Source organism: Ceratotherium simum, chromosome 23 (genome assembly GCF_057802395.1).
Source record: "Ceratotherium simum simum isolate JZ-2026a chromosome 23, ASM5780239v1, whole genome shotgun sequence".
Lineage (NCBI taxonomy): Eukaryota > Metazoa > Chordata > Mammalia > Perissodactyla > Rhinocerotidae > Ceratotherium > Ceratotherium simum.
The window spans coordinates 18,243,680-18,263,430 of record NC_141922.1 but is presented as its reverse complement, the minus strand read 5'-3'; the positions used below and the strand labels follow the sequence as shown (position 1 = coordinate 18,263,430).

The window sequence follows — 19,751 nt, the reverse complement described above, 5'->3', positions numbered from 1 at the left end:
ATTTCCAGCATCCCATTGCAACAATAGTCTCTCAAGTAGCACTTCAATAAGTACAAGTATCTTGCTAAAATGCTTACACGTGACATCACCAGTCTACTCAGTGTTTCTGGACCTACAAGAATAAGCTTGATGGATAATCAATCATTTGTTAATCTTGCCTTGTAAGGCCCTGCTTAATATCATTTATCGAGTTTCCTAATATCTTTAGCCTTCTCCTTTTCACTCAGGGAAACAGGATATTTTTAGGTTTCAGAGAGATTACTGCAGAAATGCCCTCTCTTGGAGGTCCTCTCTTAAGCAAGCCAAAGGTGAACGTTTGGGGCCAGCTTTGCGTCATGCATGAGTGTGTGTGTGCTTACACGACTGTAGGGGTATAACACCACCATCCAGTCAGTCATCTGCTCCCAAGTCAGCAGGGAATGAGGGGCCGAGCAAAAGGAGAACAGAACTCTGAGTCCTTAAAGCTAATTTAAGAAATTTCAAAGTTGAGGAGAAGGAAAAGGATGGAAGGTCACTTGACTGGTCCACAATGTACCAAGCCGAGAACAGCTTTAGAAAGCAAAGTTAGGACATTTTGTGTGTAAAAATACCACACGGAGGCTTATTTTTAAAGAAAACACACACACGCACCATGAATAAAAACCTAAGCCTCAATTCCACGTATAAAGAACCATAAAATGAAGCTGTCTTATTCTCAATCACACATTTAAGGTTTAGCAGAAAATTGTCAGAGGCTGGGCCATAGATTGTGACCATTTCTCAGAAATTTTAAATATTTATATTTCACCTTATTCTTTTCTAATTGAAAACATGCCTCAAAGGAATTTGAGCACTTGCTTTCTTCACAGAAAGGACAACAAAGTGCTTTAAGCCCAAGTGACTCATTTCCAAAGCTAGTTTAAGAAGAATTTGACATAATTGATGATGCTCTCCCACTGTAGAATGTAGACAAGCTTTAACCAAAGAGAAACCCTGCACTTCTCGCTTGGTTATTAGGTTGTGGACTCCAGAGGTGGGGCCTGGAAGGAAGGGCTATGGGGTTTATTTGTGTTGCCTGCTTATATGCTTTTTCTTAGCAATAATATATTCAGTTACAGGCTATTTTAAGAGTTCAATTATGCCCATTTCAAGGAGATGCAAAGCCAATGGAAAATTTCAACTGAAATTTTTAACAACAGAAGCCGCCACCATTTAGGAATCGTGACATCTAATTTTTTTTTTTTTAAATAAGTAAAACCATTTAAAGAGGCTACTTTCTTCAGTAAATTCAATAGCCAGTTAGTTACTATATTGTAGTCAGTTCTTACTAATCTTGATTTTTATAGGCATAGGCCTAGAATAAGAAAAAAGACCTCTCCCAGCCCTATGATACATTCTATCAGCACACACATACCAAGATATTTAAAGACAACATTAGAAAAGGTGGAAAGATTTCAAAATAAGGTCATTTGGGTAGCAGAGATAAAGGGAGGGAAGGGAAAAACAGTAAAGCCCTATTTCTCATTGCATTTGCAATAACAGGCCATTTAAGAAAGCTGTGGCCTGCCCCAAAGGGCTTAGTTGTACATTAAGGCCAATGAGATTTCTATACTAATTTGCTCCAGTACCCATATTGTCAGACTCACATGGCTAGGACCCGAATTGTTCTGGTAAAACAAACCGCCTAGTGTACAAAGCTCTTAGAACAGTGCCTGGCAGACAGTAAGCACTCGTAAAAATCTTAACTATTATTTTTATTTTCTTATGCACTACTCATCCAGGGCACCAAAGTAAACTTCCTGGTTCAGCCTTAGCTATACTGGAAAGCAAGACTGGGGATTTCAACTGCAGGACTGCAGGCTTGGAGAAGAACGGCTAATTACTCATCCTGGGGGTGAGGTGGGGCAGGGAGGGGGGTTGTTAGTGAGGAGGGCTGTGTGAGGTGCCTCAACCACACTTCCTTGAAGCATTCTTGGATCACCCCAATTCATGCCAAGCTGTTTCCCTGCATTTTTAATCTGCTCCCCCAAATTTAACACTTGCCATTCCTCTTCTATCTTATGTAGTTTCGACTTTTTAACAAGGGGCCCTGCTTTAAGCTTATCTGAAATCCTCTCATGATCTCAGTTTGGGACACTTAGCTGTGATGGGCTTTGTAACATTCTGCTGCTGGAGGAGGACAGGGGCCCGGGCCATAGAGAGAACAGCCAGCAGGGTCCAGAGAAGGGGTGCTATGTAGACAAGCTGTGGTCAACACTCAACACTACACCCCCAAGTTAGAACACACATGTCCCCTTCATCCCCCACTCTTGTTCAGCCAGCTCACAGAACGGTACATGGAGCTAGAGATGTGTACCACGCCTCTCAGTTGTGTCTTACATCCCACCCCTTTTGAAAGGCCTGCCTTTTGTTTTCTCCTAACAGGAGAGGTAATCAACTTCACCTGTGTAGGCAGGCACTCAGCCCAAACCTGACATCATAGAGAAACATCACCAGACTGAAAACAGTAGGGATATTTGAGACTACAAACCCAGGTCTCAGCAGGCCAACTGCTTTTAAAAAGTTGGCAGACTTCTCATGTGAAGTAGGGAAGGGATTGTTTACAAACGCTGGAGGAAAAAAAAAACAACACTCTGCAAACAAACAGCCAGCTGCTTTGCCAGGAGCTCCCAAAGGATTCCCAAACTCTGACTCAAAGAGCCACAGGTGGTCCCTATGTTGATCACCACTTGTGATAATGAGGGTAGCGCCACAGCTCTAGTTCAGAAGGTATGAAATTCGAGGAAAGAAAGAAGGCTCAAGAAGGGGACAAAGGGGCGGGAAGCTACCCGATCCCAGCCTCGTTAAACTTTTGTGGTAAGTTAAACCATCTTTGGTTCTCCTACACTGGAGCAGGTACACTGTGAATATTTACACAAACCAGAGACTGTATTTTGAATCCTCTCCTGCCGAACCCAATGGTCTGCTTGCCGCTGAGGAGCATCCTACAATTATACCTGGGTGAGCCACTGGGTCACAGCTCAGCAGATCATTTGCTGCACCTCCCTAGAAAGGAGCTGAACTGTTAGAAATAAAATACCAACATATTAGATCATAATTTCTTAGGAACGAGGAAGAACCTTCCAGTCTAGGGAGAATAATTCAGGCATAATTGGTAACTTGAGTCCCTAAAAGATAAGAGTCTAGTGACAGCAGTTGGTCTTTTTACTTTTCTGTAAGTAAATTATCTGATTTTCCATAAATCAGATGTCTTTATAGTGCTTCCCCAAAGCACTACGAAGTCCAAAACTCCCCAGGGACTGCCTCCAAGTAACTTGAACAGAAAGGTCAATAAGCTCTTGTCTCTCCTGACATACCCCCAAGATTAAATACTTTTGCCTTCGCCCCCCCCCCATTGGGAGATAAAAGGAGTTTGATGCTTTACAAATCACAAACAGATGGGGGGCTCTGGAAGTTGAGCTGTCAAAATAATCACATTTTCTTGCTAGTTTTCTTAAAATTGAGTGCCAAGGGCTCAGCCAAACAACCACTGGTAGATTTCAGTGAGCGGGAACCTGGTCCAGTTACAGAATTCTCCTTTAAAGTCAATTTAAGGGCTCAGGGCCCAGTGGTTTTAACCAAAGGCCAGAGGCAAAAGCACCCAGGGTGACCAGGCTGCACCCACTTCCATTGCTCTCCCCATCTGGGCCAAAGGGCAGGGATCTGGAAGTCAACTGGCGAGATCCAGGACTGACAGATTCCAGACCATCTAACGTATTAGTTGGCGCTTCTGCGTTCGCAGAGCACCAGGCTCAGCGCGCCTGGCATTTTCCATCAGACTGACCGAGCTCACGTGGGACCTCGAGTCCAGAGGCTCACCCAGCCAGGTGGGCTTTCTGCAGTTGATAGGCATCACTTGAAATAGGGGTGCACTCAGTATACAAAGACAACTGACCGAAAGGGCCACTGAGGAAACAGGTGCAAATGCTTCATCCTCCCCCGAAGCAGAAGGCTTGTGGGTTTCATCCCCCGCCTCCTTTCCCTCCTCCGCGGCTCTCCCCCAGTCTTCACCATCGCTCCGCAAGCGCTGGTGCCCCTGGGACCATCTGGCCGCGCCTTCCTGGTTACTCATCCTCCCTGCCCACACTGTGGTCGCCTGTGCGTGGGAAGCGTCTGGAGGTGCTCTGGACGGGACCCGTGTCCAATCGCGTCACCCGACTAGTGCCCACGGCGCTTGGGCGCTCCGAGCGCCGCCACCCCAGCGGCGAAAGGCGCGCAGCCCACTCTCCCGCGCCCCCACATATGCAAACCGCGCGACTCCAGTGTCCTTAAGGCAGGGGCCCCCTGAAACTGTGTGCTTAAGTTTGAGCGTTTGGGGACAAGATTCGCGTTTGTCGTCAGATTCTCTGAGGGACCCGGGGTTCTGTAAGGAGTCGTGCCCACTTGGAGACGATGACGTTGAACAATAAGAGAAACTAAATTCCCCGGATCCCGTGCTCTGGCGACCTCTGCAGAAACCCGGGCAGCTCACTCCCATCCCCCCCAGGCAGGGGCTCCCTCCTCACCCTGTTTCAGCCCTGCCTGGCCCCATTCATCCGCCCCGCGCCCCGAAACCAGCCCGGGTCTGTTTTGCGTAGCTGGAAGTTGGTGGCGGATCCCCTCACCTGCTGAGGTCGCTCACGAAGCTGCCACTCTTCTCATCCAGGAAGCGCTTCCAGCCATCGGCCGTCTTCACCCAGCTCTGCCCGGGCGACCGCCAGTCCTGCCCGAGGAATGGCATGGCACCGCGAGCGGACGCGACCGGCTGATGGACTGGACCGGCCCGGAGGCCTCGGGGACGCGCCGCCCTGGGCGGATGCTCCGGATGCTGGGGTCGGCGAGGGGGGCGGCTGCAGGGAGCTGGCGCGGAGGGCTGCGGGTTGGGGGGGGCGGTGCGGCACGGGGTACCTGCGCTCGCAGAGGGCGCTGAGGAGGGTCGCCGGGCGCGCGGGGCTCGCTGGAGCGCTGCGCCGCGGTCCGGGCGGCAGTATTTATCCCGGGCCGCTGGCCGCGGCTCTTTGTTGCCGGAAGAGCCTCCTGCTCTCAGCCCGCCCCCCCGGCCCGGAGGCCACGTGGCTTTGTTTATGGGCTCGGCCTGTTTTCCGCGGCGCCCGCGGCTCCCGCTCCTCTCGCTGTTGCACAACCGCGCGCCGGTGGAAACTTGAAGCCGCGCTGCGAGGCCGGGGCGCCCACTGCCCCTTCGCCCGGTCCCTCTGCGCTCCCTCCCCGCCCCCAGGGCGCAGCTGCCGCCGCCGGGAGAACCAGGCCCGGCGCTCGGGAAGCCGCGCCCCGTCCTCCTGCGACTCCCGGGCTGGCGAGGTGCAGGGAGGAGGAGGCCCGAGCGGCGTCTGGGTCACTGCGGGGCGGGGGTGGGGAGGAGGGACAGGCCCCCTCCCTCCCTCGAGCCCCGCAGTCAGAGCAGCCCTCCGGGAGTGGGAGCGCGGCCCCCAGGGTAGGGGGCGCAGCCTCGTGACCTCTCTCACTGCCTACACCCGGCTCTTGGGCGGAGCGAGGAACCACCGCGAGGCGGGGATGGGGAGGAGGGACAGACTCCCACCCCTTTGCCCCCAAATTGTTAACGTGTCCGCTGTCAGGCCTGTCTGCCTGGGTGGCAAAGGAAAGAGGAGGAGGAGGCCGGGCGGCATCTGGTCCCCGCGCAGAACGTGAGGGCTGGGGGAGGAGAAAGGGGGTGGAGAGCAAGGACAGTCTCCCACCCCGCTCTGAGCACCCTAAGCGAGCAGCGCGGTGGTCCTCGGTCCTGGCCCGGCACAGCGCCGCCAGGAGCCGGTTAGGGGTGTCCTAGCCCCTCTCACTGTCTCACCGTCCGCACCTCGCTCTGGGGCGCCGGGCTCTGGGCTTTGGTTTTGAGGAACCTCTGTACCCTCCTCCCCTTCCCGCTGTTCAGCATCCTCTGAGCTATTAAGTCCGCTCCGGGAAATATCAGGCCAGGAGTTTAGTTTTAGTTTTGCTGGGTTTTAAGGGAGAGGGGCCCAGAATGCCCCTCCGCCCGACTGATGGGGACTAAAGGAGGTGAGGTAGATGCCCACAGTGCGCAGGCGTGCCCCAGCGCCCGAGCTTGAGGCCATCACAGACTTGAGCTTGTTAACCTAATCCTCATCACCGCGGGCAGGCGGCCGGGGGCGAGCTATATATGGCTTTCCGGATGAGGGCGTTGAGGGCCCCAAAGAAGGGTTAAGCCAGTGACTTACCCAGGGTCACAAGGCTAGTTTCTTCACAACCTTTAGTACATTCTGAAATTACCCTGTTTCCTTTTACTTTTTTTTTTTTTTTGTAACAATCTGTCCCTCTCTGCAAAATGTGAACTCCATGAGAGCTGGTCCGTCCTGTTCCTGGGGCATCCCAGCCCCTTGCCCCTTGCCAGGCCCAGAGTAGCCCTTCAATAACAACTGGTTGTATGAAGAGGTGAACGGATGTGGGAGGCTGCTGGCATCAGGGTAGCTTCTTGCCCTTCGTGACTTCTAGTTATGATGCTTCACAGTCTAATCCATTTGGCAGTTAGATTCCACAGAGCAGTCGCAGCAGAGTAAAAATTCCATGCTCAAGAATTAGCTTCAAACTTGATTCCTCCATATTTCTTCCTCTGCAGCCATCAATATCTTCTGTTCCACCGACTCTGTGCAATCTTTGAGTCTCAGAGTAGGCAAGTTGTGTGTGCCCTGGGAGGTACACGTTGGAGGGGGAAGGAGATGTTTTTAGTAAATTCTGTTTTCAAGTAGCCAGAGTTTCCTGATTCGGGTTTCCCACCATTCATAATTTATTAGTGTAGTAATAGTAAAAATCGCTTGTAAAAACACTGCGGAAGGTCCTAAACAAATGATAAACAATATGATCACGCTGACAGATGAGACAATGTTGGGTCTGGCCTTTGTGGGAGAGAATTGGTATCTGCAAGGGAGCATAATTAAGGGATGTGATTATTAAAGATGCATGCTAGTTATGTGTCAGCAAGTTACATCTCTCTAGAAACCACAGAAGGCAGAAGATTTGAATTCTAATTCTGCTAGAGCAACATACTGCCTGTTTGACCTGGATGAATGACTTAAATTCTGGAGGCTCAATTTTCTATGCTGTCAAGAAAGAATAGAGCCTCTAATGCCTACCTTTCAGGATTGTTTAGAAAGCACGGTGAGTGAGATTGTTGGTACCAGTTCTTTCCTCCTCTTCAGTGTTGTTATGCACCCCCGTGGCCCATGGCCTCTTCATGATGTGTACTTCCCTGATCTTGACATTGGACTTGGCCGTGTGACTTGCCTTGGCCAGTGGGATGCTAGGGGATGTGATGTGAGCAGACTATATGATGTGTGTTCTTGTTGGGCTTATCCCCTTGTGTTTCTACCAAGGCCCTGGCAAGAGCATACTTTGGGTTGCCACTGCTCCTCAAGCCTTAGTCCCAGGATGAGACACATGGAGCAGACACCCCAGTTGCCCTACAGATATGTTAGCAAGAAATAAATGTTCATTCCTGAATGCCATCCAGATTATTGTGGTCTTTTATTACATAGCATTATTGTGTCAATAGCTGACTATTACAAAAAGGATTGAGTGGCTGAAAGTTTATAAAGTTTTTTTAACTTCTAAAATTCAAGCACAAGGAGGAAACCACTTTTTTTTTTTTTTTTGTCCTTTTTGGCTAAGAACTAATCTCAGGAAGCCTCAGTGTTTATCTTTAGTCCTTTAGCTCTATCCTCCTTCTCAAAAGAAAACCAAAAAAAAAAAAAAAACAACTTGTGGCTATCATATCTTAACCCAGGCTTCTTCTGAAGTGTGAGTGACTGCTTTAGATTTTTCACACAATTAAAAATCTAATTTGACACTTCTTCAAACACATGATTTCTACTAGGAAGCCTTGTAATGTTGAGCCCCTTAAGGTAAAGAATGTGCTAGGCCATGTCTAGAACAGTCACTTTCACATCAGATGTTGGCTTGACTTTGCGAAGTCTCTGTGATTGGAAGTCTTATCATGGCTGAGCATTCGAGAATCACAAAGGCAAAGTATCAGTGTCACAGCTTCAGACTGAAGATGTGGAGGCAGAGGGATACTTCTAGAATTTCACAAGGCACAGACTGGGGAGGACCAGCGTGGCCTGATGGTTTGAGCAGTGTACACGATGTGAGTCCGTGGCTTTGAGTTCTATTGCATGAACACTGAGCTGCTGCCTCTCCTGAACAGCTTTGTGCAACAGATTGCTCAGATTGCATGCTGGGTATTTGATCTTTTTAATGTGTGCTTCTCCCCTATGGGGCTGTGAGCTCCTTGTTAGTTGGGCTGTGTCTCAGTGGGTTAGTCACTACAGTGCCTATCGTGGTGCTTGGTATATGACAGGCAATGAATAAATAACTCAGTAAATGTCGTTGAACTACCCTGGGATGCTGTTATTCCCATGTCTTCATCTACTGACATCTTGTTACTTCTAAGGACGTAGCAGGGTAGGGAGGAGGGGAGGTTGGCAGCCCCCAGTCCTACCCTGTGTAGCTAAATTCTCCAAGGGTGGTACCTTACCAGTTGGTGAGGCAAATAGCGAAAGTAGTCAAAAGGTGGCATCTTAGAAAAATGTGTCTTAATGTGCTCGTTGTCCTTATGGCGGATGCTAGCCATGCTGAAGATACTGTGCCAAGCACTTTGTAAACATAATCCTGTTTAATACTCCTCACAAAAGTCTGTGAGCTAGTATTATTATTCCTTATTTTACAGATGAGGAAACTGAGGCTCAGAAAAGTTAAATAGCCTAAGATCACCCAGCTAGTAAGTGGTGGAACCCAAGGTGGTACCCAGGTCTATCTTCAACTCCCATTGGAGCCAGATTGACTGGGTTCAAGTCATAGTTCCCCACTTAAATAGCTGTGGACCTCAGCAAGTTACTTAATCTCTCTGTGCCTCTTCATTTGTGAAATAGGAATAATGACAGTACCTACCTCAAAGAGTGTTGTGAGGATTTATTGAGATAATATGTATAGAGTACCTATAATGGTGCCAACGCCAATGGTAGTTATTATTATTATCATTATGCAAAGTTTGCACCACCATCTTTTACTTGCTTAAGTCCATATCTATCTTTCCCACCAAATCTTAAGTTTTGAGGGTGTGGAGCATAGCTCACTCAGCTAATTTCCAGATATGGAAAAACATGTCTATTGGAGCAAATTGTACAATGAAATGATAGCTTGCATATTATCAATTACTATTTATTGACCTTGAACTATGGAAATGGGCCTTACTCTGTACAGAAGACTACATTTTCAAAGGTAAATCCAGCATAATTTTAGCCTGCCCAGTGCCTCATAAGGATGTTTAGAGAAATTGTTTTTAGAAAGAACTGATAAATTTGATAAATATGAAGGGCTGTGTTGCTTCTAACCCAAAATGACATTCGTTTATAGCTTTGGCCGAGGGACTGACAACTTCTCACTGAAATGCAATGGTATTTTGTTTTTTCATAGTTTCTCTTTCGGAAAGGGTATTTTTTAAAAAATACTTATCAGCAGTAGTTGTAAGTTAAAAATAACTTGAGCTTATTGGGTGGGGCAGGGGCTGGAATTAACCAAATCTGTTGGCTCACCCTGTCCAAGTTAGAGTGAATTTTATGAAGAGAGAAAAGAAGTCAGGATATTAAATTCAACCTGTCAGTGTTGTCACAAGGAATGTATGTTTAATGCCACAACAATTTGCATATGACCTTACACCCTGTCTGTCTAGGGTGAGGCATCCTTAAAACAGTGTGAAATACGTCTGTTAGGTGTGTTTGAGCAGGAACTGCTGGCTGTGTGTTATTTTTGGGTCTCTGGCTGCCATGAGTCCTGCCAACTAAATTAAAGTTGGTCAGACACATGTCATTGAAAATAGTCTCATTACTTAATGAGAATCATTTGGTATTCCTCAAATGTGGGCCTGGTTCTGTTTTTGAGAGAAGGTCAAGGGCATTTTGCTATAATCTTCCTTCTTTCATAGGCCAATTGTTCAATTTTAATGAAAATTCTTTTTTTTCTTTTAAGTATAAAAAAGATTTGGAGACGAGACTGCTAACTTTTGTATAATATAGGGAAATGAATGAAACCACAATTTATACCAATAGCCCAGCCTTCTGGTATCTTTAAAAAAACACAGATTTTAAAATGAGGATGTTAAATTTGTTATGGTAAATTTGTATGTTAAGTTTATTATGGAGGTAAAGCTTTAAGTACAATTTTAGTGCCTGAAATTGGTTAAAACCAGCCTATCTATAATCTTTCGAATGGTATCTTAAGTGGTTAAATAGCAAATTTAATTTTGAGACTTCTCATATGTAAAAATAGCTTGGACTGAAAGTCATCTAGACATTGTGTCTTTCTCACTAGTGTTCAAATAACTTTGCAAGGTAAGTATTTTTATCCCCATTTTACAGATGAAGAGACTGAGGCTTCAGTATGTGAACCACTTATTCAAAAGTCTGTTTAAAAATGAGAATAAACTTTTAGGGGCTACTTAATCCAGTTCCCTCCTTTTACCCACGAGAAGGCTAAGGGCCCATGCAGAGAGACTGACTCAAACACAGAGCTGGGTAGTAGCAGTCTTGGGAATTGGGCACCATGAGGCCAAACCAATGGGGTTAGAATATCCTATTAATCTTGCTGCACTGATTGATGTCCCTGAGAAATGTAAATTTCGAAGTAAAAGTCAAATCCTGTGATTTACACATTCCAGTGATCAGATTTTGTCAGGATTTCTCAACAATGAGTTTGGTCCGAAAGGTACAAGAAAAACAATTTGAGCCCCTAAAGAGGCTACTCTTCAAAGTCAACCAGGACCCTAGAGAAACAGCAGATCTGAAAAATCAGCTGCCTTGTAAGTCCTTACCTGACCATCAGGTTGAATGCGGATCTGCTGCTTGTTATATTTTGACAAATTGTTGTGATGGCTGCATGTTTTGACTCGTCGACCCTAGCGATTGGAGAAGTGGTTTGTGAGTCATGTTAAGTGCAGTTCCTCATATGAGTCAGTTACTGATTTGTCAAATCCTGGAGAAGTCACTTAACCTGTTCCGCGTGCAGTTTTCATGTTTATATACACACGTGTTATAGAGATGGTTGTGTGATTCTATGACATCATTGGTTGAATGGTAATCATTAGCAACAATTACAAATTTACATCAGGAAATAGGAAAACATAATTCTCTTCTGTCGTTTTTCTTAGGTGGTTTGTATATCTCTGCCCGTCTTACCCATCATTTTTCCACAGAAAGCAAAAGTCTATAGATGTATTCTGCTCACTACTGTATGCCTGGTGCTTGGCACATATGAAATCTCAGTGTATGTGGAGTTGAATTTCTAAGTTGTAGCCTAGAAATTGTTGTCCATGAACTGAAAACCATTTTACTGTTTGTCTCAGATGATTCAATAAAAATAAAAATAAAAGAACCCATAATTTCTTTTAAACAACAGTACATTCATGTCGGGAAGAAGAAGGTAATTTGGAAAGAAGTACAGAATGTTCGTCTGCTTTCCCATTCTGACTACAGCCTGAGAAATTTAGTCCCTTAAGGGACATACTATTTTCAACCAGGGTTTACTGTTGATAGTGACTTAAGAAATAATTTAGTCTTTTAAACATCTGCTTTGCTAAAAATGGTATTCTATAAAAGCCTTTGCTCAATATCTTCAAATTGTGTATTTACTGAAGAGATGGTGCATAAATTAGATTTTTCCCTCCTCAATCAACTAAGCAAAAGGAGTGGTTATCTTTAGTTCTGTTTTCGATCATTTTATAGGCTGTAAAATTTATTATAGAATATCATTCGTTCATTGTCTCAACAGGGATACATCATGCCCTCGCTATGCTCCTGGTATTCTTATAAAGCAGCATAGGGAACACGAAGAGGGACGTTTACCCTTAGGGTGTGTATAGGCCATAGGGAGAGAGAGACACATAAATACGGATTCTTAAAACTATGTGGCATATGCAGTGACAGACATTTGCACACGGTTTGTCGGGACACCCATGAGGATAGAGCACCTCACCCAACCTGGAATAGTCAGGAGAGGCTTCCTGGAGTTGCTCTTGGGCTGACTCTTAAAGGATGAAGAGGAACTGATGAAACAAATGGAGATAAAGATGGGAGTGGGGTGGGCATCCAGGTGGAGGAGACAGCAGGAACAGTGACGAGAGGCGGGGGAACAGTGTGGGGTGCTGTGAAGGACAGAATGTGAGGCAGAGAGTGAGGAGAGCTGGGGCTGGAGAGGGGCAGTGGAAGATGGCAGAGGGTTCTGTGAGGATTGGTGGAAAGCTTGGGCTTTATCTGAAGTGGTGGGAGGCGCGGAAGGGCTGTGGGCAGGGGAATGATGTGGGTAGATTGTGCTGTAGGTAGATATCTCTTGCGGGGTGGAGGGATGGATGGAAGTACACTACATGGACAGGAGACAGGAGACAAGTGAGGAGCATGTCGCTGTTTCCAGGCAGCAGCTGATGAGCACCAGAGCCAGCGCCAGAAGAGCAGTAGCTGGGGTGGCGAGGAGGGGAAGGACTTGAGACGTGTGGGAGGCAAACGCTGCAGGCCTTGGTGATTGACGGGATACAACGGATGAAGGTAGGGAATTGCCAAGGAGGGCTTTCAAGATTCTGGTTTAGTTGAAAGAAGAAATGAATGTTTGGATGAGAGGCTGAGGACTAGAGTCTCATTGTTCTGAATGAGACCTCGCTTTCACTGGTTTTAGGGCCAAGAACAGAACAAACTCTGTGTTTCCTCTGCCCTGGGGGAGGTTGCCTGGAAGGACTTCTTCCTAATTGCCCAGGCCTGCCCAGAGAGGAACTCCATTTGGAACACGAGATCTTCTCTTTTTGCCCTCACCTATTTGATCCACCTTGAATAAGATGGTTTTTCTCTGCCAGGGGTTACAGCACACAGTCCTGTACTATGAAATGAATTGTTCCATTTTCACAAGCCTTAAAAAATGTTATAAATATATGTAGTGCTATTTCTCATTACAAATAAGTTATTACGAACTTTATTTTAAATAAATAAGCAAAGAATGAAATTGCCTAAAACCAACAAGTGAATGGGTATGCTGAACATTTGTTATATGTATATATTTTTTACCATCCAGTTAGTAAAACTGCTGACCCCTGATTTAGGGCGATGCATCACTGTGTCTTGTGGGAGGTAGTTCTTACTTCCAAATACAGGACCTAAAGGGGCTTGATCTTCTCACCCTCTGCTGTGGTCCAGCCGGGGGCAGGCAGGTGACTTAGGCTTGACTTAGAGCCCATACTCTCCTGGGAGACCGATGGAAGGACGTTGGTGGTTCCTCGTTGGAGAGCATTCCTGGCCAGCGTGGTTGGAGGGATGCTGACTCCGGGTAGTCTCTGCTGCAGAAGCTTTGCCGCGGTCCTTGCTGCCTGGTCCTCTCGGGATCTCTCGGTTCCTGCCTCAGTTTTCCACACCAGTTTCTTCAGCCTCTTGTTGGTGCTATGGACCCTGACAGTCTTCCAATAAAATCTCTGTGCTTAGGAGAGCCAGGGTTGATTGTTGCTTGCAAACAGTAATTGTGACAATGTGGAACTTCCATGTGGGAGAGGTATTCAGAGACTGGGGCACTCACAAACACACTCTCCCTTCCATCCATCACTCCTCTGAGCCCCTGCATCTCATGTGCTTATGTGTCTTCTCGGGCCAAGGGTTGAATTAGACCAGAGAGGATGATTTGTGGGTATTAGGACTTACCAAAAGAAATAATCTGCTGAGAAAACTGGACTCAAGCCCAGACAGGGGATTTTTGACTTGCACAAAACTGGCAGACTTAGAAATATTGAGACAGAGAAGAATGTTGAGCTGTCCATGCAGGGAAGGAAAAGATGAGGAACTTAAAAGCTTAGAGCTGTAGATTTTTCTTATAAATCCATGGCATGTGCATCATCAGGGCAGCAAGGCGGAGCCCAGAGAAAGTTCAACTGGTGATATTTTATAGATTTCCCTAAGGTACACATTTTGTTATGAACAGTTTCTAAAATTGATGCTTCAGATGTGGATTTTAGCTTGAAGGCAGGAGGAAGGGAGGAACATTTATTGAATGCCTATTGTGTGCCTGACTTTTATCTACATGGTTTATTTAATTCACCGTGAAACCCTACTAGGTAGCTATGATATCCCTGTTTTATGCACAAAGAAACTGCATAGTTAGAATCACACGGCTCACAGTGGCAAAGCTGGGATTTGAATCCAGGACTTTTGAGTCCAAAGCTTGCGCTTTTCCTATGGTGCCATTTTGCCTCCTGAAGGTTACACGAAGCCAGCAGGGAGAATATGGACAGAGAGAGTGGGCTGCCCGACCTTAGGAAGAGAATTCTTCCATGTAAATGAGAATCGGCACCGGGGACAGAGCTGACTGTTTTTTAACATAGCTGCCATTGTGTAGTCTGGAGGGACCTTGAGAGTCTTGTATCCCACACCATCTCACCTCTAAATGACCAAAGAAGTCACTTGACAACAGAGGAAGTATAGCACTGGGCTCTTGCTGACAAAATTAGCTGATGTTATGGTGTAACCCATCACTCGAACTTGACAGAACTGTAGAATAACCTTCTAAAGACTGCTGGGAAATAACGTCCTGACAGTGTGGGGCGCCTGTCCTATAGACTGTGGTAAAGATAGTGTTTCCCCCATATCCAGGATATGTGGTTTCAGAGCCAAGAGGTGAGGTGGGGGTAGACCTGTGTCATTTTTAGACTATTAGGTGTTATTTAGACTGTTACACCTAACAACCCACTTAGTGCATTTTGGCTTCCCATCCCTGAAATCTTGGGTTGGTGGGATTCGGAGGCCCTGGTTTCCACCAGGGAGCACAGACATGGTTCTGTCAGAGCTGAAGCTGTAACTGTCCCTGTGGCCATTGGAGGCTCCTCGTGCACCGAACCAACAAGCAGACAGAAATTTACTGTGTTGATGGGAGTGATTGATCCTCCTTGTCAAGGAGGATTACTGCTACTCGATGAAGGCAAGAAAAACCGTATCCAGAGCCCAGAAGACTCTCTGGCTCACTTCTTAGCACTCTCATATACAGTAATAATGGTGAGTGGAAAATTGTGACAACCCAGTAAGTACAGGTTCACTAAGGGCTCTGATTCTATGGCCATGAAAGGTTGACTCATCCTACCAGGTAAACAAAACTCCAGCAATCTGAGGTGCTGAGGGTAGGGAGAAGGTGGCATGGGTGGTGGATGAAAGAAGCTATGACTGTTGATTTCGGTCCCGTGACCAGCAACTGAGGTGTGGACTGGAGTTGTTATGCACATCTTATCTAATTGACTAGAATTCTCTTTTTCCATTTGCCTTTCTGCTACCTCGTGTGAAGGGTGTGTTATAATTTAGGTTCCAAGTGAGAGTGTGACTGTATTGACATCTCCTTACCATGACATGGCAGTTTATGGGACTTTGAGTCTCAATGATATTGGGGATGAGAGTTTCTTCATCTGAATGATGCACAAGATGGATGCTGAGTGGATGCAAAAGGGATGGACCATGCGGGTTACTCTCAGCATCCCTCACCTTCCCTTCCCCTCAATCCATTCGCTGTCCTTCTCTAGGCCTAGGGAGGCTGAGCCCTGGAGACCACCTCCCCTGGCCGCCCTTACCCTCTGGTTTCTGGTTGGGTTTGGTCAATTGAAGTTACTGGCAAAAGATTAGAGAGTGAGAGGAGCAAAGTCAGAGATTTCTTCCTCTCTCCCTCTTTGCTTCAGCACTATTGGCTTAGCCCTGATTTCAGCTCTCATTGGATTCAGCAAAATCACGTTCTTCCTCTTGCTCCTTAAGACCCGGATATAGCAACAACTCCCTGCTGCCCTCTCTTGTAGGCTCCCTTAACTCTGTTCACACCTCGGTAACTGATCCCTTCATTAAAACTTCTTCAGTTAAACCATTCGAGCAGAGTTTTATAACCTGCTGGGCCCCGTGTGATACAAATTGGGAGCTGATTTCATTTTATTGAAGCATAAAATTATGATTTTTTTCATTTTATTGAAGCAGTCTTCACCTTCCCAAAGGATACGTTGTAGTGTTTCTTGAAAAAGCAATGTTTCTACAGTGTTTAAATCAATTTGATCTACAAATGTCTGATTTACATGCAGTCTTCTAGGACGAAGTCATGCCAGGAATAATACAAAATAAGAGGAGGGGGATATTTTAAAAGTCTGTTTTACCCAAGAAAGTTAGGCAAACCTACTTTCTTCCCAGAATCACTTATGGTGAGTTACATCATTTCTATGTCATAAATGAGAAAGTTGATTTCTGCAGACAGGTGGTAGAATTTAGCTGTTAACGTTACCTTTTTCAACTGGCTGTCATCAAGTTATAATCCTTTGGGATATGCAGTAACCAAATACCCATTTATTCTTTTTCCAAGCTTTTATTTGGTACTTACTGAATGCCATACGATGTCCTGCCATTGGTGAAACAAAGACGCTTGAGGTGTGGCCCTTGCTCACCAGGCACAAGCTGGACACAGTGAGACAGCCATGGGCAAGTTCATGCAAGTCTCTGCTTTTGAATGTCCCCATAAGTAAAAGTAATACTTTCATTCATTCAACAAGTATTTGTTGCCATGTGCCAATGCTAGGCACTGGAGGAATAGACTGAAGAAAAATGCATAAAAAAGAAAAGAAAACAGAAAAAACTCTCCAAAACACAAAACAAAAGCAAAAACAAAGTGAAACAGAAACAAAACCCAACAAACAAACAAATGAGCCAAAAAAAAAAAAAAAAAAAAGAAAAGAAAAACAACTCAGCACCCAAAACCACATACTCAGACTCAGACAGTCTCTACAGTCATTACATTTAGAGTCTAGGGACATACCGCAGAGTCGTTGTGAGAATTAAGTGAGACGTTTATGAAGCAGCAGGCACATAGTAGACGCTCAATAAATGCTGGAGCTTATGATCATCTATTGGAGAGACAGACCCATTGAAATAAGATGTATGGTATATGTGAGCAAAACAGTAGAGGAGCATAGAGGAGGAAAGAACTTTGTTATACGGAAATCATGGAGGTTTGCATAGATGAGGTGACATTTGAAGGACAAACCTTACTTCACTGGACAAAGGACAAGTGAGGATGACATTCAGTCAGAGCAAAGCCATGCAGGAGAGAGAGTGCCATGGTGTTTGGGAAAAAGCATTGATTTGGTTTTCCTGGAGCAGAGGTTGAATGGAAGGAGACAGGAAATGAGACCGGAAGGCAAGTTAGAGCCTGATTGTGAAGGCCCTCCTTTGCCATATAGAGGGCAAAGAGCCCTTTGGAGGTGAGGTGAACATCTTCCATAGTGTTTGACCCTAGAAACCTAGAGACGTGTTGAAACCAGTATGTGTCTATCCTTGTGCTCAGGGCGCACCATATTCTTGTGCTTTAAATAGTTTTAAAGGCTGAAGCAGCATCAAGAGCCCCTAATGCTGGGGAAACCAATGAATCCAGAGTGCTGTTTCAGAGGAGAAAGTCTGCGATATTAGTGCAGGACCACCATTTTTAAATGACACCCCTCCTTAGTGGGGTTCTTCCTAGAGAAAGCACATGGATTGCGTGTGACAAAATCAGTTTCCTTTGCAGCCTAGCAAAAATATAAGATACAATGTGCAGACCAGCACTATAAGCTCCTGGGATTGGTAGATGTCAGAAGATCGATGTCAAGGACTGCCTTATTTTTCTTGTCTATTTTCCAGAACCAAAGGGAAGGAGAGGTCAACAACAGATTGACAATCCATAAAATAACAGTTATTGAGCACACAGAGCGTACCATGTACAGTGCTGAGTGCTGCTGATTCAAAGATGAATAAAATGAGGTCAGTTGTCTGGGAGGAGCTCACAGCCTAATGGAGGAGACAGTTTCTACAGACTGAGTGTCTGCCAAGTATCAGGCAAGGTGTTGGGCTCCATACGTTATCCCATGATGACGGTGAGAGGCAAGTATAATTATCCTCATTCTCAGTTGTGAGAACCAAGGTTCCCAGAAGTTGAATTACTTGCTTGAAGTCTCACAGCTGGGGTATCAGTCAGGGTCTCTGCAGGGAACAGATGGCATGCTCAGATGGGATAATTGAGAACAGTTTAGTAAAGGGAGAGTTTACCATGGTTTGGGCAGGGTAAGGATGGTGAGGCACCCTGGGGACAGCAGTGGGAGGAGAATTCCCACCACTAGGCCTACAGGGGCAAGTGGAGGGAGCCGTTGCAGGAACCCCGAGACAGGAGCTATGATTGTAGGAGAGGGCTACCAGGTAAGAGCTGTGGACACAGCCAAGGTACAGCCAAGTCCCAGTGACTTGGGAGAAAGGAGCCAAGGGGGAATAAATACCCTGACCTCACTCTCTTCCTGACCTTCAGTCTCCAGCTGGTGCTTCCTGTTGATAAACCCATCCAGGAGCTAGGGGGCAAAAGAGCCCACTGATGCAGCCTCCAGGGGGCACAGAACAAGGTAGGCAAGGGCAGAGTGTTGGGTCTGGAAAGGCAAATGGAAAATACCCAGCACAGCCGGTAAGGGATAAAGAGGAGGTTTACCCCCACACTGTCTTCTGACTTCATGCCCCCTGCCTTTCCCTCTCTGCTGTGTTAAAGCAGCAGCTCTCGGACATTTACTTGGCTCACCTTTGCAATTACCGGGAGGATAATACGAAAAGTCAGCCGGATTAAATAGCGTGGAATGGTGGGCTGGAGTTGTTGTCTTTGATTACTCTGATATCCATTGCCCCTTTCTTTGGGCAACAGCACTCCTCCTTGATACTTCACACATGTGCGTTGGGTGGGGCTGCCCCACCTGCAGATGACAGGGTGACACATGGCCCAGGTGGAGCATTTCTCCACAGGACAGGGTTGGAGGCTTGCTGAAGCCGACCCTGAATCTTATAGATGTCACCACTTCCTGTGACACAGAGTGTACTCTCAGCAAAGGGGACCAGGAGGTTTCAGGCTGGAGGGTGTGCTGGGGGACCTGCCTCTTTAGGGCTCCCCATTTCCTCTTAGGAGATACATTTGGGTTTGTGGTGATGGGATTCTGCCTGTCCAAGTGAGGTCCTGTTGAAACTCCTGCAGTGTCATTTTATATCTTTGCAAAACGTGCCTTTGTCGAGATACTTCATCAAGATCCAACATCTAGGTTCTGGGAGCAACTTCTTACCAGGCCACTAGCACCATCTTGTTATATAGTTCCTGTGTTATATATCTTGCTATACACTGATCTATCTATCATCTATCTATCTATCTATCTATCATCAATCTATCTATATCATCTATCTATCATCCATCTATCATCAATCTATCTATATCATCTATCTATCTATCATCCATCTATCTATCATCAGTCTATCTATATCATCTATCTTCTGTCTATCTATCATCAATCTATCTATATCGTCTATCTATCATCTATCTATCTATCATCATCATCAATCATCCATCTATTTATCTTACATATATCTTATATAAATATATCTTGTTATGTGGTTCCAGACATCACACATGGTCATCTAATTATAGCAATGAAACGGTGACCAGTGTGTGGGCTTGGGTAGTCATTTCTCTAGAAGGTCTAGGATGGGCTGAGCACAAGCCTGGCCATTCATCTTCTTGGATAGAGTGAGGCATTCAGGGCATGTGACCCAAATCAGGCCAATCTGGGCAAACTGCAGGACTCCTATTGGTGACACTGAGAAAGCTCTTTGCAGGAGTTGCTGAGAGGGTGGGACATAACCCTGCAGCTGTTGGCAGCCATCTTGCCTCCGTGAGAG

At 46.0% G+C, this 19,751-nt stretch overlaps 1 protein-coding gene across 1 annotated transcript in view; it reads right to left on the bottom strand.

The window, feature by feature from the left end:
- FBXO32 (F-box protein 32) overlaps positions 1-5,310 on the bottom strand; it is a 32,836-nt gene extending 27,526 nt beyond the window's left edge. The window contains exon 1 of the mRNA XM_004431092.3: positions 4,623-5,310. Coding sequence (XP_004431149.1) covers positions 4,623-4,738 — 116 coding nt within the window. The 5' untranslated portion in view covers positions 4,739-5,310. The remainder of the gene's footprint in view (positions 1-4,622) is intronic.
- Between the last annotated feature and the right edge of the window lie 14,441 nt (positions 5,311-19,751).